Below are 16,485 nucleotides of genomic sequence, written 5' to 3'. Positions count from 1 at the left end.
AACGAGAACACTTACTAACGAATTAAATGTATCATTTGCGTTTTCGTCTAAGTAGCGTATTTCAAAGGTAAAAAGCATCGATCTTGGCAAGGCCCGTCAACGTTATTGCCAATTTGTGCGCAATTTTTCTACTATCCATTCCCCGACGTCCAACTGCTCGACAGCGCTTTACCCACCCACCTCGCGAATGTAAACACACAAAACGTGTGGATGTGGTGATCTGGTAATTGTGCCTTTTGCTAAGTCGAGAAATCCGCCAGTGTGCGTATTACGGCATATTTATGTTTAGCCATGAACGTAACATATAAACTATTTTGAATCGTCGAAATTCACTCCATCAGAGAGTGTGCTGTTTCCGCGCGATGACCAAAGTAGAGAAATGCAAACAAATTGCATAAGTGACGACACACGAGCGGCGATGTGACGATCGAAGTGGCGGCATTAGCAAAGCACCAAATCTGACGACGAAATGATAAATGGCAAATACGCACACACACCGCATGCTTGCCACGTGAGTCTCCGAGAACTATTCGCGATAGAAACGTGGCGACACAACATTGTTACATCTGCCAAATCGATCGCATGATCATCAATCAATCTCAACGCAGTAAAACCTGAAAACAAAAAGGATTCAAATACAGCGTAATATGTAAATGTGTGGAGTGGAAGAATAGCAAATCGAGCGACTTTTAATGATTCCATATGTGATTTTATTATAGATGGCTTACTCATATTTAAATTTAAATTCGGCGGTGAGGTTTTTGTTTCGGAGCGCGATATGCGTGCGACGACGATACGTGTTACCCCGAAATACACGACACATCGAATAGCGCAACGACCATGCGACACGTTCCTATCGAACGTCGTAAATTTAGACGGCCGTTCAGACGAGACAGCAGAAGACTCCTTGCTTTTCATTTATTATGTGCGCGAGTCAGTGCGAGTTTTGCGTGCTTGCGAAAGCGCTCACCTAGTGTATTTGGCTTCGACTTGACACGTGGAAGCGATGCACTTTAAACTTTTAATGATCACCGGCTGAGTGTTGTGTTCATGTCCGCATATTTCGCATATTTTAAAGCTAACGGTCATTAAATGTATGGAATAACTATTTTAACGCACCTGTTTTTAGTGGAAATTGCACGCGTATTTCACGCAAGTTATGTTTTGTGTGTTTTTCCTAATTTTTCCGAAAAATTGCAATAAAAATGAAAAATTTATTGGTGCAATATCGGCAATAAATAATTTATTTTATGTAAACATAATATTTTTGTTTAATTTTATCATTACGAGCTAAATTTACGAGATGATATTATTTTCGAATTAATAAAGTAATAATACCTTAGGTGTAGAGTAAATATAGTAATAGAAAGTGTATTTGTTGATTGGATGATTTTTAAATTAACACACTTTACCAGCTTAAAAATATCTTCAATTTCGTTTGTTATGCACATGTGCGAGCGCGAATGTAAACGAATCGCAGTTGGAAAATGCGAAAAGCTTAAATGTCTAAGGTGAATTCGGCGCGAAATTGCTATTTTCCGTGTTTATTTTTGTTGATCGCTTCACGATCGGTTTTAAAACAATAAATTTCAATAATTCATTCGAGAGATCTAAATCGTAATTCAAAATAAATATTTTGCGTCAGCACATCTTCGCTTTGCATCAATATTTAGCCGCAATGCGTCTAAAGATATTATTTATGCGTTGCGTGGTTATCACCTACCCAATTGAAATAAAGTTCAATGCTAAATTTAAACCAATTTTTTTCGGCCAGCGGCTATGCATCCGAGATAAATACGAGATGTAATTCTGAGACATTTGTCAACGTTCTAATAATTTCATTTCGGTTCTGGTCGGTCTCTCGTAGGAAGTTGTAAACGATTTATTTATTTTATGACGTGCGTGTCGCGTTTTCGCTGAAAACTACGCCAAACTGTCTGGGAGCTGGGAAATTCAAGATTTCTTAGAATACTGCCTGGGAAAACTGACACTTTTCGATTTTTATTAGGTAAACTTAGAACTTTGAAATGCATTACAAGCGGATAATTAACGATCAACATTGGGAAACACGGAATTAACACCGATTTGAAAATTTAAATCGAACGTGAAATGTGTTTTATAATTTCTGCGAAATGTTCAACATTTGATGAACACGAGCAACTGTGGGAAATTGAGCGAGATTGAGATTTTATCATTAAAAAGTGAGTCAAAACGATCATTTTCACCGTTATGCCGGATTCGCGTGAACACCAGACGCGCGTTTGTGCTTTTCTTCTTGGAAGACATGTTATTTTAAGTTCAGTTTTACAGGACGTCGTCCAAACGCTGGTAAATCATACCACTGAGGCAGTGATTTCTGGTTTTCCGTATTTATATTCTTCAACTTCGAAGAAAATAATATTCAAGTGAACTGACACATTCTTCTCACAATTTTTGCAGTTTTAAACATGTTTGTACTTTAAGCCGGTTCTGCGAAGGTAAATTTATCGACTGGTTATATTCTCTTCAACATTGATTGATTGATCTGACGTTTCTTTATTTAGGAGAAAATTTCCTGTTTGCGCCGATATTTAAAGAACCAACTAATCGCTGACTATGATTGAGTACAACAGTTTACACAAGTTCTTTTTTGCACAAGATTTCAACTGATTCAATAAACTTCACAGTTCATTACATTCAATTCTTTAAGCGTGGGCGTGACACTAATAAATCGATACATTGAAGTCTAGTTACTGAAAACATCAAGGAACTTATGTTTTTCTAACTGTTTTTCTAAGTGTCCTTAGAAATTAACCAATTGTTTCTAAAAATAATTGCCCTTCAATGTCGAATGTTACAGTTTCAGAGAAAATATTCAAAATAATTTTACTTTAAAGTCTGATATTGTTTATTTAAATAAATATGTTTTAAAATGTAAATTCACTAGTAGTAACTCTGCTGAAAACGAAGTTTTAAACTGTTTGATACTAATAAAAGTTATTATTAAGACAAATTACAAACACTCAGTGAATGGCTGCGCAAGTTAAGTCTGGCGGCGGCGACAAGCAGTTAACGCAACACTCGCAATTGACGTCATTTGTTGTTGTAATAAAAAGTATCGATACAGACAACATTCAGTGCTTCGAGAGCGAAATGTGTGCAATAAAAACACCCACAAGTTTTTCACGCTTTCCAAACGCCCTGAAACAACTTCAGAGCCCCCTGCAAACATTTCTACTAACGCTGCGAGAAATTTTCTTTTCGTTCAGATTTCCACCGTTAGACGGCGCAGCGCGTCGCAGCTTAAAGTTAAATCGTCGAAAGTCGCATGCGTTTTTCAAGGGTTTCAAGTACGCCGTCGACATAACTGCACAACGCAACCGCGCCTCGGAACAGAAACGAACTAAACCCATCCCGAAATACATCGGGCGTTGGAGAAACGCGGGCTAAATATAAAACCGGTGTGGGTATTATTAATAAAACGCCGGGGCTAATATTGGAATGTAGGCTACCTTTAATTTTATTCACACGCGGCTAATTTTAATCGACGGTCAATTATATTTAAATGAACGATTCTGCACGCGAATGCAATTCGGACGCTAATTCACTCTTCGATCTTGAATGCGTATGCAATAACAAACCGCACTCATGCGGCTATAAATATTTACATGAGCACTCGACTTCTTGACTTTCCGCTCAAAAATCCACCCACCTACAACTTCGCAGAAAATAATATTCATGCGGTGCGTGTCTGTCTGGTATTGCGTTATGCTGTCATATATAAACCTTTTTTCTTTCTTTATAAAAAGATCTTCTGTCGTTGCGTATAAATCACGGAACATTAGTTGAACATCACAACATTAAGAGATATGGAGTGCCAGGAAAAGATTTATATGCATTTTGTGCGTTGGTAGTTCTCCATCCGCGATTCCGCGTTGTGATCAACAGATACGCGCATCTTGGTTTAGTGTAGAAATCCTTCATCTTGTTGCTTGCTTTCCTCGAGCCTAAGTGCCTATTAGTTTTCACAGAATGCAGCGCGGTGTATTGTGTAGGTGAACATGTAAACAACTCGGTGTTTTAGTCTAACCTGAAGACGGTTTTGATGTACACATTGTGTGCGTCATCCAACAAAACGAGTTATCTAAAAGTAGATTAGATTTAGATTCATGCGGAAATCTGTAAATCCGTGTATTTTCTTCGTAAATCTTGTCGGACACTTTTAGAGCGAAAACAATGCAATAAAGAACGGTGCAGGCACGAATAATATTAAATGATTATGTGTTACTGTGAATTAACTTCTAAAAGTCGGATTATTATATAATCTAATTAATAAATTAATAAATCGATTCGAATTGGGAGCTTTTTCTTTATAATCTAATAAATGGTCAAATTTAAAATGAAAAATGATTATAAAATTGAATTGTCCGCTCGATAATGACTACTAAAAATAATAATAATTTAAAGTAAACACTCGTTTTTATTACCGATTTTCATACTCTACCGCAGGCACTTAACGCAATTGTTTTCACTCCAATCCAATACCAGCATCGACGCAATTAAGTCCTGGCGTCGCATTTTGGTCTCGGCTGCTCGATTTCGCTGGCGATTTCCCTCGTACACTGCAGACGCCAGTAGTAAAAACAATATCATTGACGCACATGCATTATTATGCACGCACGCCGGCGTATTGTTTCAGAAAAAACGCACGTGATTCATTTGACATTGCTTCCGATTGCATATTTTACATTTTCTGTTACAGGGTGTGTTCTTTTTATAAGCACACTTAGAATAAAATTAAGTTTTTATAGTAACGTCACAAATATGTCCTGCAAAACTTTCAAAAAATGTAATTTTTTGTTTCTTACAATACAATTACAATACAAATAAATATGAGATTCTTTAAAACAACAAATAGATTTCTATTTACACACTTAGTTGAAACTGAGTGTTGAAATTTTTATATATTTAAAGCACAAGTAGTTGTACGTTATTCGTTTTCGCGACCGCTCAAGTTATGGGTGAAAATGGCGATGTAGCGTAACAAGTTGGAAGTGTTCTTAGTAAAGTGTGTTGGAGCATCGCCGTGTAGCGCAACTACAGCGACGAAGCGCACCGCGCTTTTTCACAAATTAAATTTGGAACAGAACGCATGCATTGTTAGAACACACATACTCACATTCACGCACACGGTTTTTACTCTGAACGTAATTTTAGCGAATGATATTTAATGCTTGCATAGAAATTTCACCTTTCAACAAATGAAATTCTTTTTGAAACCCGGAAAATGATACTTTCATTGTTGTACATTTAATTATTATTAAAATAAAATAAAAACTGTACATAAAACTAGTAGAATGAAATTTTTAATATGCGTTTGGCCTCGGGTTAAAGTTCTACCAGTGACTACAAATGAAAAATAACGAGGATTAAAGTTTAATTTTTAGTTGGTGTGTTAAATCGTAGGTCAGAGCTGAAACATCAACAAAACCTACGAAAAAAAAATGCATTAAAAGAATAAATAATTACTTGGAAGTAATTAGTGCAAAACCTATTTTGCTTTATGTTTTAATGAAATTTTTCACGTTTTTGTTCTTTGGGTCCAATGAAAATCAATTTTGCAAGCGCGCAAAAAAAGAAACTCAATTGTAAAAAGTGTGCGTCCAACCCGTCATGCTTAAAACGTTTTCGCTGTATAATATTAACGTCCCTAAAGATTTATTCACAATCCTTAATTATCCACAAATGCATTTTCCGTACTTTACTTTTTTATACGCGATTGCTTTCAGAAAGCTCTGATTTTAATTTAATTTACCTTCAATTGATTAAATTGTCGAAGTGCAAACGTGAATTCCAATAGAAATTGCTTCAGTTGGATGTTTCAGGGGATATCTACAAATGGCCTGAGGTGTCAAACTATAGCGCGGTATGAACCTTGAACTCAGTTCGAAGTTTTAATCGGGAAACTTGTAGAAACCAAATATTGATATTGGCATCGCGCAAAATTATCGAAAGTTTCTCTCAGTATTGACATGCGTTTTGCTCATTTCATCACATCCTGATTCAACTTCTTATGTAATTAAATAAACAATGCAAATTTGGCAAAAATTTTAAGCATGAAAAGGGTTCGTTTGAATTAGCCTGTAAGTTAGGGATTTTATTGGGTCCCTTTGGAACTTGAAATTAATTGCAATGAATAAATACGCTCAGTTAGATTGCGAATTGGGTAGAAAATTACAGAAGTTGCAAACTTTGTTAACTGCAAAATTACTAACAAGCGAATGGAACTGTTGTTTGATAAGAATCTTATTGATTTAAAACTTTTGTTTAACCTATAAATCTATTTGTCGCTATACATAACCTACAATATTGACATTACTGGCCTGTATCCACAACCATGGCAGGTTTTTTTTCGCATAGAACATCCGATATGTAAAATCCATAAATCTTTTTATAAATTGTTTATGGCATGCTCTCTCCTTGGGCGTTGAGTAAACACAGGTAATGCTCAAGCTCCCAAACTAGATCTTCCATTTTTTTCCAAGTAACAGGTACAGATGAACTCCAGCATCCATGCATAAAATTCAGGAAATTAAAGAAAAAACACAAATTGTGACATCATTACGCGTCCAGGTGAATGGTAATAGCATCACGTGGATGTTTGAGATTGGTCAAAACGTGAGAAGCAAACCCAGCGTTGTGCGACCGTTGGTCCGAAAGGGGGCTCTCCCATGATCGGCAGCGGCACTCGCTAATTTCAGTCTAGCCAGTTCTGTGTCTCTTGCCAAATAAGATATTTTTGTGTTCGGAGTGGCCGCCTGCCTCATGCGTTTTGCACTCGACGAACTTCCACAATCTATACGGACGTGAAGCGCTCGAACCTTTTTGGCCACGAGCGCGCGACTGTGTGAACGTGTGCGTGTGCATGTCGCGAGCGCGAACCGCGCCGCCAACGGTGGCAGTAGAGTGGCCCGCAAAGTGGACTTGAGATGCGAGACACCGCCGCCATCATATCGAAAATTACGATAACGAAATCGCCGCGGCCATTGCGATTTTCGCGCCCGGCGCGGTGCTGGAGCAACCGCACGGGAGACCAACGAAAGCTTATCAAAGCTCCCACCTCCCACCGCACACACGCCACATCGCTAGCGAAAGGATTATGATTTCAAGTGCGGTTAATAAAAAGTCAGCGCGAGTGATTTAAGTATCGTCGTCTCGGATTACTCAGCTTGCGTTAACTTCCAAAGTGCCTTCTTAATTACTATCAGTGCTCCTTCAAAATGAAAACTCTCCTGTGAAGCACCTACGTGTATTTTACGTGCACATTTTTTGATCGTCTATAATTTTTTGTTTGTACCCGCTGCCTGGCGTGCCATTGGGGAATATATAGTGTATTTTCGTTCCGCGCATATATTGCCTACGCAGAAATAATTGTGATGACTGAGATTATGCCAAGAAAACAAGAGTTTGTGTTCGTTTCGTCCGCGACTTCAAGCATAGTAGTGGCGTGCTATTTTAAAAGAAGATACAATATTAAAAATATATATTTTTTATAACCACTACAGACGCGCGTGTCGAGCGAACAAGTGCGGCGTATTTAGCGATTATATTTTGAAGCTAAAGTTTATGAGTGCACTTTTTTAATTTTGGGCACTGATTTGAAGAGGGTTCAAGTAAGAAGTTCCGCACAATCACACACAAACACATCATCGTCGCAGCTTACAATCGAGCCAATAAAGTAGTGGAAAAACGTGTGCATGTACAAAGTTGTTAATAATCTGTGAACATACTTTGCCCGCTCGCATAATAATTTGCTCGCAAAGTTAGCTGGCAAACTACCAGGTGAAAATATTTACCGACAGGTGGTGAGGTATTTTGCGATATATTATGAAATAATAAGCGCATCACATGACCCGTCGTTGATTACACGTCATCACAGCGTGACAGTTTGTCAATTGCAAATGGTTAATGTGACTTAAGTCACATTAGTGATGGCTGAACGAATGACCAAACGTAGGTTAAGTAGATTATCCCGCAGCGCCTCAGCGGAAAGCTCAGGCGATGTGCCCGTGATCGACCCGTTGACGGTCAAGTCAGTGAAGCGTATGCTGAAGAAACCAAAGGAGCGATGGTTGCTCACGAGAAAAACATGGCGGTATATGGCGGATGCAGGCCGCAAACTCATTCCGGAGGGTGCACAGAATCGCCCCGAAGATTTACCCAAAATCGAGGCTTATTTCCAAGAAGTGTGCAAAAGAGAGCCACGTTTTTTGTTGTGGCGGAAAAACTCCTATCCCGGAGCGTTGAGTTTCCGCAAAAAACGGAAGAACCGTGGTGCAGGAGGAAGTTGTCGTAAAGCCAGCAGTGCTGATGAGGCTTTGGATGTCATTAAGCCTGAACGCCCAAAAGACTTAGCTCTATATCCTTCAACATCTGGTGGGCGTTTTGATATCCAAAAGATGAAATATGATTTCCTGAATGCTCCGCCTCCAACATCAACCTCGTCAAGCCCACGGACGTTTCTAAAGAACAAAGAGATCTATCCTCCTAGTACCATCCAAACCCCCGATGAGGATGAGCAGGAACTAATTGCCATGTTAGAGAAATATCTGGAGATTTCAAATAGCAATGAGCCCAATGTAAAATCAGATTTCGATTATCAGGAGTTGGTTGACAAGTTGCAACGCCACTTGACACTTTCACACATTCCCGAAACTACAACCGCCTGGTCTTCAACAACAGGCACTCAGCCGCAAGGGCAATCACAATTTCCATCAAGTAGCAGAGCGACAAACAGCGCCAATTCAAACTCGCAACAACTGAGTGGAGTTTCCGGTTTCCCAGCACCCTCAGCTTTTTACCCCACTAAGCGCGACCACGTGCACTTTGACGGTGATCACGTACAAAAGTCCCTTCAAGAGACCTTAAGTCGATATTTCAGTCAATCGCCGAGCAGGGATAGAATTATAAGCGATCTGCTGACGAACCGCAAAGCATTGCAAAAGCTTTACTTCGATCTACGGCAAACCAAAGGTTTCCGCGGTCGACGTGATTATCCGACGTCGAAAACGACGTCGGCATGGGACCAATCTACGTTGCGCCACTACCGAAGCAAATTAGATATGAGCGACTACAAAAAGTCGGTGCCGCCGCCACTCATTGAGATTCAAGGCGAGAGCAGCGACCCAACCTATATTGACGAGGGAACACAGACTTATGCATTGAGCGCTGTCGAGCTGGCGAAAATCGAAGAGGAATACAAGAAAATGATCGCCGAACGCAATCAGGACGAATATGATCCAGCAAGGCCTGGCCACCGGCGGCGTAGTAGTGTAGATGATGTTTCGCAATCAGTCAGTGATCACATCAAACGCTATCTGCGCATGGCGCGCAAGAAAAGCTCGGATGCCGACAAGGTCGATCGTTTCAAACGCGTCAACTACGATCGTAACCTGCGAAACATCAAGGCGAAGGGCGAGATCACAAAACCAGGCGACGATGACGGCCTTAGCAAGGGCAGCCAGACCAACGAAGAGTGGATTCTCAACTATACAGATCTCAAATTCGATGAGGTGTTTAACTCCGAGGTGGAGGCGTCTTCCAGCGCGCGTTCAAGCATCGATGCTGGCGTTCATCTGTCCTCCACGCCCACATCACCCACCAAATCCCATTCGTTCTTGTCGAGTCTCCTACACAAACACGACAAAACCAATAATGACAAGTCATTGACAGGATCTGGGCCGGCGATGCAGAAGTCCAAGTCGTCGTCGAGTGTCGTCCATCAGGGCGGGCGGCTGATGGCAAAAACGCTCATCTTCAAGCGTTCAAAGAGTCAGAGTCGACCTGCAGCCACGCAGCAACCATGCACGTGGACGCCAAAGGTAAATATCATCGCGCCGCATATAATGAGGGCAGCTCAATTTGATTTTGTAGCTGAATATTTGTTTATACGTAAGTCTATTTTTATATGATCGGCTGCTTAAATACACACGCAGCCAATCGTTCAATGGTTGGAAGGTTTTTCACTCACGCGCTCGTTTTCCGATACACAATGAACGTGTGCAAGCGAAATTGATGTTTGCAAGCGGCGGCTCACTGAAAACTCCGCTCACGATAAATCAATCCGACGATAACGGGATCTCGTTAAATATTTATTTATGAGATTAAAAAATAACCGTGAAACGCACTTCCAGCTTCACCATCAAGTCAGAACTGTTGCGAAAGTGCAAAACTTGAATGCACTCATTCTACTCTACTACTCAACTTATTCGAACAGTAGTAAAGTGCATTTTGGCTTTCTGTGTAAATATTCTTGCGAATGAAGTTAAATTTGCCACATAAACAAACAATTTAGTTATGCAACCAAAACTATTAAAAGACTCATGTTAGTAATAATAGATTAAAATTTTATGTAAAAAAGTCGTCCTCTGAAGTCCCTTTGGCTTTGTGAATATTAAATCGCTTCCATCTGATGCTGAGTTTTTTCTCTCTGCAGGGTTCCTGCTGCTGGAACAGCGTGACCGGAAAACAGGTGGTTCTCACCGACACACCACTGCAGCAGTTGAGCGAAATTGAACGCAAAGTGCTTCAGAAAGTGGCCTTGGCGAAACTTCAGGCGCTCAATCTCGGCGTTACCGTTAAAATACCGTCGGGTAAATAAACAATTCGCATGCTCAGACGTTTTACACAAACATACAATACAATCGAAACAAGTCGCCACGCTTTGCTTTCCTTGCGCGCCGCACATCGATACGATTAACAAGCTCATAACGCGCATAACAGCCTTTTTGATGAATTATTCAATTGCGTACGACCCTCGCGAGATGCCTTTGATGACCGTAATGCGATTATGATTTGCGGCTGTTGATTTATAGAGACGACGGCTGCGTCGGTGGCGCCGAAAAAGCGACGGCCTTACCTGCTCAAACGCAAAGCGCTAACGACGGGTATTTTCGATACGGGCCGAAAGGACGACAAGGAAAAGCAAGGTAAGTTTGCTAATTTTATAACTGTATTTGTTTACTTTTTTCATCAAGCGTATCTTAAATCTTCGCTTTCTGAAATATAGTTTACGAAAATTGATTTCACTCCGCGGCGATGTTAATTTTAGCATATTTTGCGTCGATTTTTGAAAAGCACGTAAATCTTGTTTACGAAATATCTATATTCATATTCATAATTCTAGGCGCAACCATTAAAACATCAAATTTTTAATTTTAAGATCTATTTTAAATCAATCAAGTATTTTTACAGAGAAAAAACTAGATTGAATCTTATATATTTTGCGCGGAATCGAAAATATTTGGAGATTTGTCGAAATATTGATATTATTGGGCGAAGGTGATTAACCAATGTCGAACTTTGGCGCATAAATCACGCGCGCCGAAAAACTGTTGGCGCGTTGCTACACTTTCGCGTAATAAGCGTAAATAGGTGTGGTGCGTGCAAATACGCTCGGGCGCGAGAAAAATGTGCGAAAAACGTGAGAATGCTCAGGTAGGTAGGCAGGAGGCGCCTTGGAGCCGCCAGCGCACTGTGGCGGCGGCGAGAGTTGGAAAAACTCTAATAATAAAATATAAATATACATTTTCTAAACATTCCACGAATGTTTGGCGAATTTTAGACGTTTACGTTTTCGGCGCACATGATGCAGAAACATTTAATTATTAATGTTTTCACATCATTTCTGACGGTTTTATAATTTTCAAATATATATTACAGGCGCTGGATTGGTTTTCGGCATACCACTGTCACAATGCGTGGAAAATGATCGATTAAATCGTCTGAACACATCCGGTTACAGCTCCAGTGACACAAGCAGTGGAATTCCACGTGCGGGCAGTCGAGCATCATTCAGTAGCTTAATTGATGCAACGATACGTGCCGATGAAGTGAGTATAATGATTAATTTGAAACAATTTATTCTATTCAAATAGGTTTAAATCATATCATCATCTAATAATATACAAATTTAATTAAATATCTCTGTGGCTATGATTACGCTTAATAAAATTGCGCGTTGAAAAACTGAAAGGAAAACCAGGAGACGTCGACGTCGACAGCTAAATAAGCTCCGCACGCGCGGATTTATTATAATTGTTTGCGCTCTGTGTTGGAATTAATGGCTCTGTTTTGGATCGTGAATTGTGAATTTCAAGGTAGAAAGGCAGTGCGTCGTCGCCGCCGTTGTCGTCGTCGTCGTCGACGGGTATCTCATACGTCGCACCGTCTCGCTCGTCGCATGCGACCGCCGCGTCTGCCAAAGTTACTGAGCACACCGCGCATAGTTCAAAGCAAACTCACCGCGGCATATTTCATGCCTCCGGTGAGCTTCGCCTCCTCGCGCCTCACATAGGCAGAAGCTGACTTTATTGCGGCTTACGACCACGATTTTAATTGAGAAAACGGCTGCTTTATGTTTTGCGCGCTGATATAACGAGCGGGGAAAACCTGTTAATTCATTTTATATGCACTATTATTCACCGATAAAAAATCGCCGAACTACATATGAAACGTAAATGTTTGGAAAAACAAGAATGCCTCGGGCATCGATGCCTGGTTTACATCGTTTTGCGTGTACACATTCGGGGCGCATTAATAACATTCATATCGTGGCAGTCGCGCGAGCGCCGACATGCTGGGAAAATGTAAATATTTTCCACCTAACACAGAATATAATATTACTCACTATTATTTGGATTGTTTCATTGTTAGGAGTAAAGATTTTTATTAAATTTGTTAGCGTTGCGTAAAATTTCATGAAATTAAATTTTGCATGTCAAGTATAATATGAAATTCCTGGCTGTGACTATTTCGCACAGCACAGGCCGCTGTTATTATTTCTTAGTTAATTTTATGCTGCGAGTTGATGCTTTAGTAATTGGGGGCAGTTTACACATTGCGCAAAAATTGCACGTTCCGAACATAAGTTAGCGCAAACATGCGCACGCCACTTGCACACACGCCTCGTGTGCCTTTTCGTACTATTTCGCCAGAGCGCGTTTTAAAATTAAACGTCACGAAAATTCATTACATCATCGCATTGACGTCAACGATGACTTACTTGGCACACGCAGCATGCGACATGCGTTTCGTTTGTGCCGGGGACGCGTGTACGCCACATTAATTCGACATAAAATCCGAATGCGAACTGTTATTATTATTGCATGGGCCGGCCGGCTGGTTTTCGGACGTGGACGTGGAAAATTAATTTCGTTCAACAATGCGTTTCTCTCTCGAGGGAAAAAAACTTGACGGCCGTATGCATTGCCAAGTTTGCGCTTAAAATGTTGTTTTATTCTGATATTGCAGAAAGGCTCGTGTGAGAGTCTGGCACATCAGCGGATAGCCGGAAGCGTGCCCGGACTGCTCGACGAGTTATCCTGTAGCTCCACAGCGGATATTGATGTATCTACCACAGGAGAAGAAGAAAGAGCGATTCCACACGTGATCACTGAATGTATCAGACACTTGGAAGCGAACGGATTGCATACGTTGGGTTTGTTCAGGGTGAGCGCATCGAAAAAACGCGTAAGAGAAGTGAGTATTACTCCTATCTAGTTAATTTCAGATAAAAATCAATAAAGACATTTTACCACCCGTATTGTTACAGCTGCGGGAGAGCTTCGACAGCGGAAAAGAAACAATGCTAAGCAATGATCAGTGTCCGCACGACGTGGCCACTCTACTCAAAGAATTCATGAGGGATTTACCGGACCCTCTTTTATGTCGGGATCTCTATAATGCATTTGTACAAACACAAAGTGAGTTAACCGATTCATTAGCACAACGCGCCGCATGCAATCTAATTTATGAATTTGTCACCCTCGATAGGGATTCGTAATAGGAGACTGCAATTAGAAGCCTTGCAACATTTGGTTCAATTACTTCCTGCCGTCAATCGCGACACGCTGGCGGCGTTGTTGAACTTCCTCGTCAAGGTCGCCAAGTATTCGAACGATCAGAGCAACGCCTTGGGTAAATTACTTCTAATCCTTACAATTAAGATTTCAATTTGATCTTAGGGGACCGCAGTATGAATATTTAAATTTAATTTGTTTTCTTGTTCGGATTCTAGGAGAAGAGTTAGTTGGGAATAAAATGAACGCTGCAAATTTAGCAACTGTATTTGCACCGAACGTACTACACTCTTTAAAACAGGGTAAGGATACTGGTGATCGACCTGAGGACCGATTAGATGTAATCAATGTCGTAAGGACAATGATTGACAATATGGGTGCGCTTTACACCATCAGTGCTGAACTTTTGGACGAAGTTTATGTTCACATGATGGATACGCATCCGGCTGCTCTGGAAGAGTTGATGAATAAGAGAGAAAGCACTTATGATGAGTAAGCATTCTGTCCTGGACGATTGGACGATTAATTAATTTTGAATAATTACATTTTGATGTAGGTCTCAGGACGAGATATCAGACGGCTCTGCTTGGTCGCCGGTGCAGACCAATCCAGACGCCTCCATTGAGGATGCCATGCACAGAATGCATCATCACGGTGATGAGCCACCAACACTACCAATGCGGAAAACCTACTCGCGGGAAGAGTTTTTACACGAAAGCGCTGCCACTGGAGGTCCTAATGTTGCCATGAGAATAAGGTACCTACGTCGTTGAGGTCAAATGTATTTTTTGTTAAAAATGTGTTTTTTATTGACAGGCATAAGGAACGCAGTCTACGTCGCCGTCGAGAGAGTTCAGGGACGCGACGACGTGACGATGACAGCGGCAGCAGCACTTCGAGCATTGCCCCCGCGAGGGTACGAGAAGCCCAAGCTTACAATAAGACACGCTCGTCATCGCTGGAAAGCACAAGCTCAGCGATAGACGCGCACGAGCGCACGATCCGCATGGGTGACATCATCAACAGCGACATGGTCGCCGGCGACAGACGTAAATCAACACCGTATATTCTAGACCAGAGCGGTATTATCACTGCAAGCCTGACGATACCAGTTCAGACGACCCTCAACATTGACAACGACGACATTCCCTACATCGAGGACGGTATGGATGGTAAACTGAATCGCTCGCCACAAGCGCCCCCGCGCCGACGGCAGCGCTCGATGAGCGGCAGTGATTCATCGATCGCCTCCACAATGCAACCCGTCATGGGCAGCATCAGCTTGATCGGTTATGACTCCGCCATCGGGTCGTCGATCACCCAAAGCAGCCCGCCTCATAACACGACGCCTTCATCTGTTAGTAGTAGTATGGACGCGTCTGGAATCTGCAGTTCGCCGCCTTCTTGGGCTTCAACGCCACCTACATCTCCAGACAGTCACAATACCACCGTCAATTACATACCCGATGACGTACAACCACCGCGCCAGTACTACGCCGCCAGTAGGCAGATTACAAAGTCCAAGGACACTTTACCAATGCTACAAAAAGTTTCATACACTTCTACGTCTGAAATTCAGCGAGCTGGTAAACCGGCTGATATACGACGAGAGACACCTTTTCGCAAGAAAAGCGTTGATATTCAGAAGTGCCAGAGCACACCAGTATGCGCCATTGAAGCTGCCAACACTGGCAGTTATGCGGGCCGGGAGAGATTCAATCCGAGTATTACTAGTATTGGCAACGCTGTGTTACGTTCACGCACAGCTGATTTTGAACGCATCACAAAGACGACTAATGATACCAAAACCACCAATACTACCACCACCACAACAAACGTGGCTGAGAAAAAGAAGTATACCAAACGCAGGTACACTGACTTGAGACATCAGACGAGACATATTCCGGATGCGGAAGCGCTGGAGGCGACGCAACCGCAGACAAGCACGACGATAACTAGTGCGGTTGGTTCGCAAGCCAGCAGTGGAGGCGCCGGGCAAACTGTGTACAAACGCCGAGAACTTATTTCCAGCGCACCTTCGGCTTCACACTGAATTAATATTATATGACAAAATGGTGCAAATCTTATCGTTTAATATACTAATGTAAATATTTCACAAAATATAGACTAAGTTATTTGCAAAAAATCTTTATTATTATTATTAACGGGTAATTTTTATCGCAAGCGTAAATTTAATTTAAAACCGTGCGGAATAATAAAAGAACGGAATATCTGTCAACAAATTGCTTTTTTTTTTTCAGGCGGTGTTTAACAAGGAACGCACTTACCTAGCTTTTACCTTGAAAGTGTAAAAGCATCAACACAATCGTAGGTGCTAGCCGTGTTCTCTTATTGGCATTACAATTTAAGGCTCTTTGCTGTTCTAAAGCAAAGAAGTTGAAAATATGAGAAAATTAAATCAGCCACGAACAACCCTCGACCAACATTGTAATGTGCTCATAAATCCATCCCAGCCGCGCTTCCGATTACGCTGCGGCGCTGCGAGCGTAATTGAAATGCGCGAATTTTTCCATATTTTACGTTCGTTTCACATCCAGGCAGACGCTCGCGTTTGTCATGCAAACACAGCGACGAGCGGCGTAACGCCCGAAAAAAATCCATTTCCGCCACAGGAGGAAATTCATCT

General features: G+C 41.4%; 1 protein-coding gene across 1 annotated transcript; it reads left to right on the top strand.

Annotated features, from left to right (window-relative positions):
* The first annotated feature begins 6,821 nt into the window (after positions 1-6,821).
* On the top strand, positions 6,822-15,959 carry RhoGAP102A (Rho GTPase activating protein at 102A). The gene is made up of 10 exons (XM_065302711.1): positions 6,822-9,860; positions 10,475-10,631; positions 10,854-10,967; positions 11,701-11,870; positions 13,291-13,518; positions 13,592-13,742; positions 13,813-13,956; positions 14,057-14,330; positions 14,395-14,595; positions 14,655-15,959. Exons 1-10 carry the CDS (start codon positions 7,971-7,973, stop codon positions 15,889-15,891), a joined length of 4,566 nt encoding a protein of 1,521 aa, XP_065158783.1. The 5' UTR covers positions 6,822-7,970; the 3' UTR covers positions 15,892-15,959.
* The last annotated feature ends 526 nt before the right edge of the window (positions 15,960-16,485 follow it).

This window comes from Atheta coriaria, unplaced genomic scaffold (genome assembly GCF_025399875.1).
Source record: "Atheta coriaria isolate IRGN ID8LTWV9N9 unplaced genomic scaffold, Caltech_Dcor_3.1 hic_scaffold_5_pilon, whole genome shotgun sequence".
Lineage (NCBI taxonomy): Eukaryota > Metazoa > Arthropoda > Insecta > Coleoptera > Staphylinidae > Dalotia > Dalotia coriaria.
This window is presented reverse-complemented; position numbering and strand designations above follow the sequence as displayed.

Coding starts and splice junctions, on each gene's coding strand:
- RhoGAP102A (XM_065302711.1), top strand. CDS start 7,971: ATGGCTGAACGAATGACCAAACGTAGGTTAAGTAGATTATCCCGCAGC. Junction 9,861..10,474: donor CATGCACGTGGACGCCAAAG/GTAAATATCATC, acceptor TTCTCTCTGCAG/GGTTCCTGCTGCTGGAACAG. Junction 10,632..10,853: donor TACCGTTAAAATACCGTCGG/GTAAATAAACAA, acceptor GTTGATTTATAG/AGACGACGGCTGCGTCGGTG.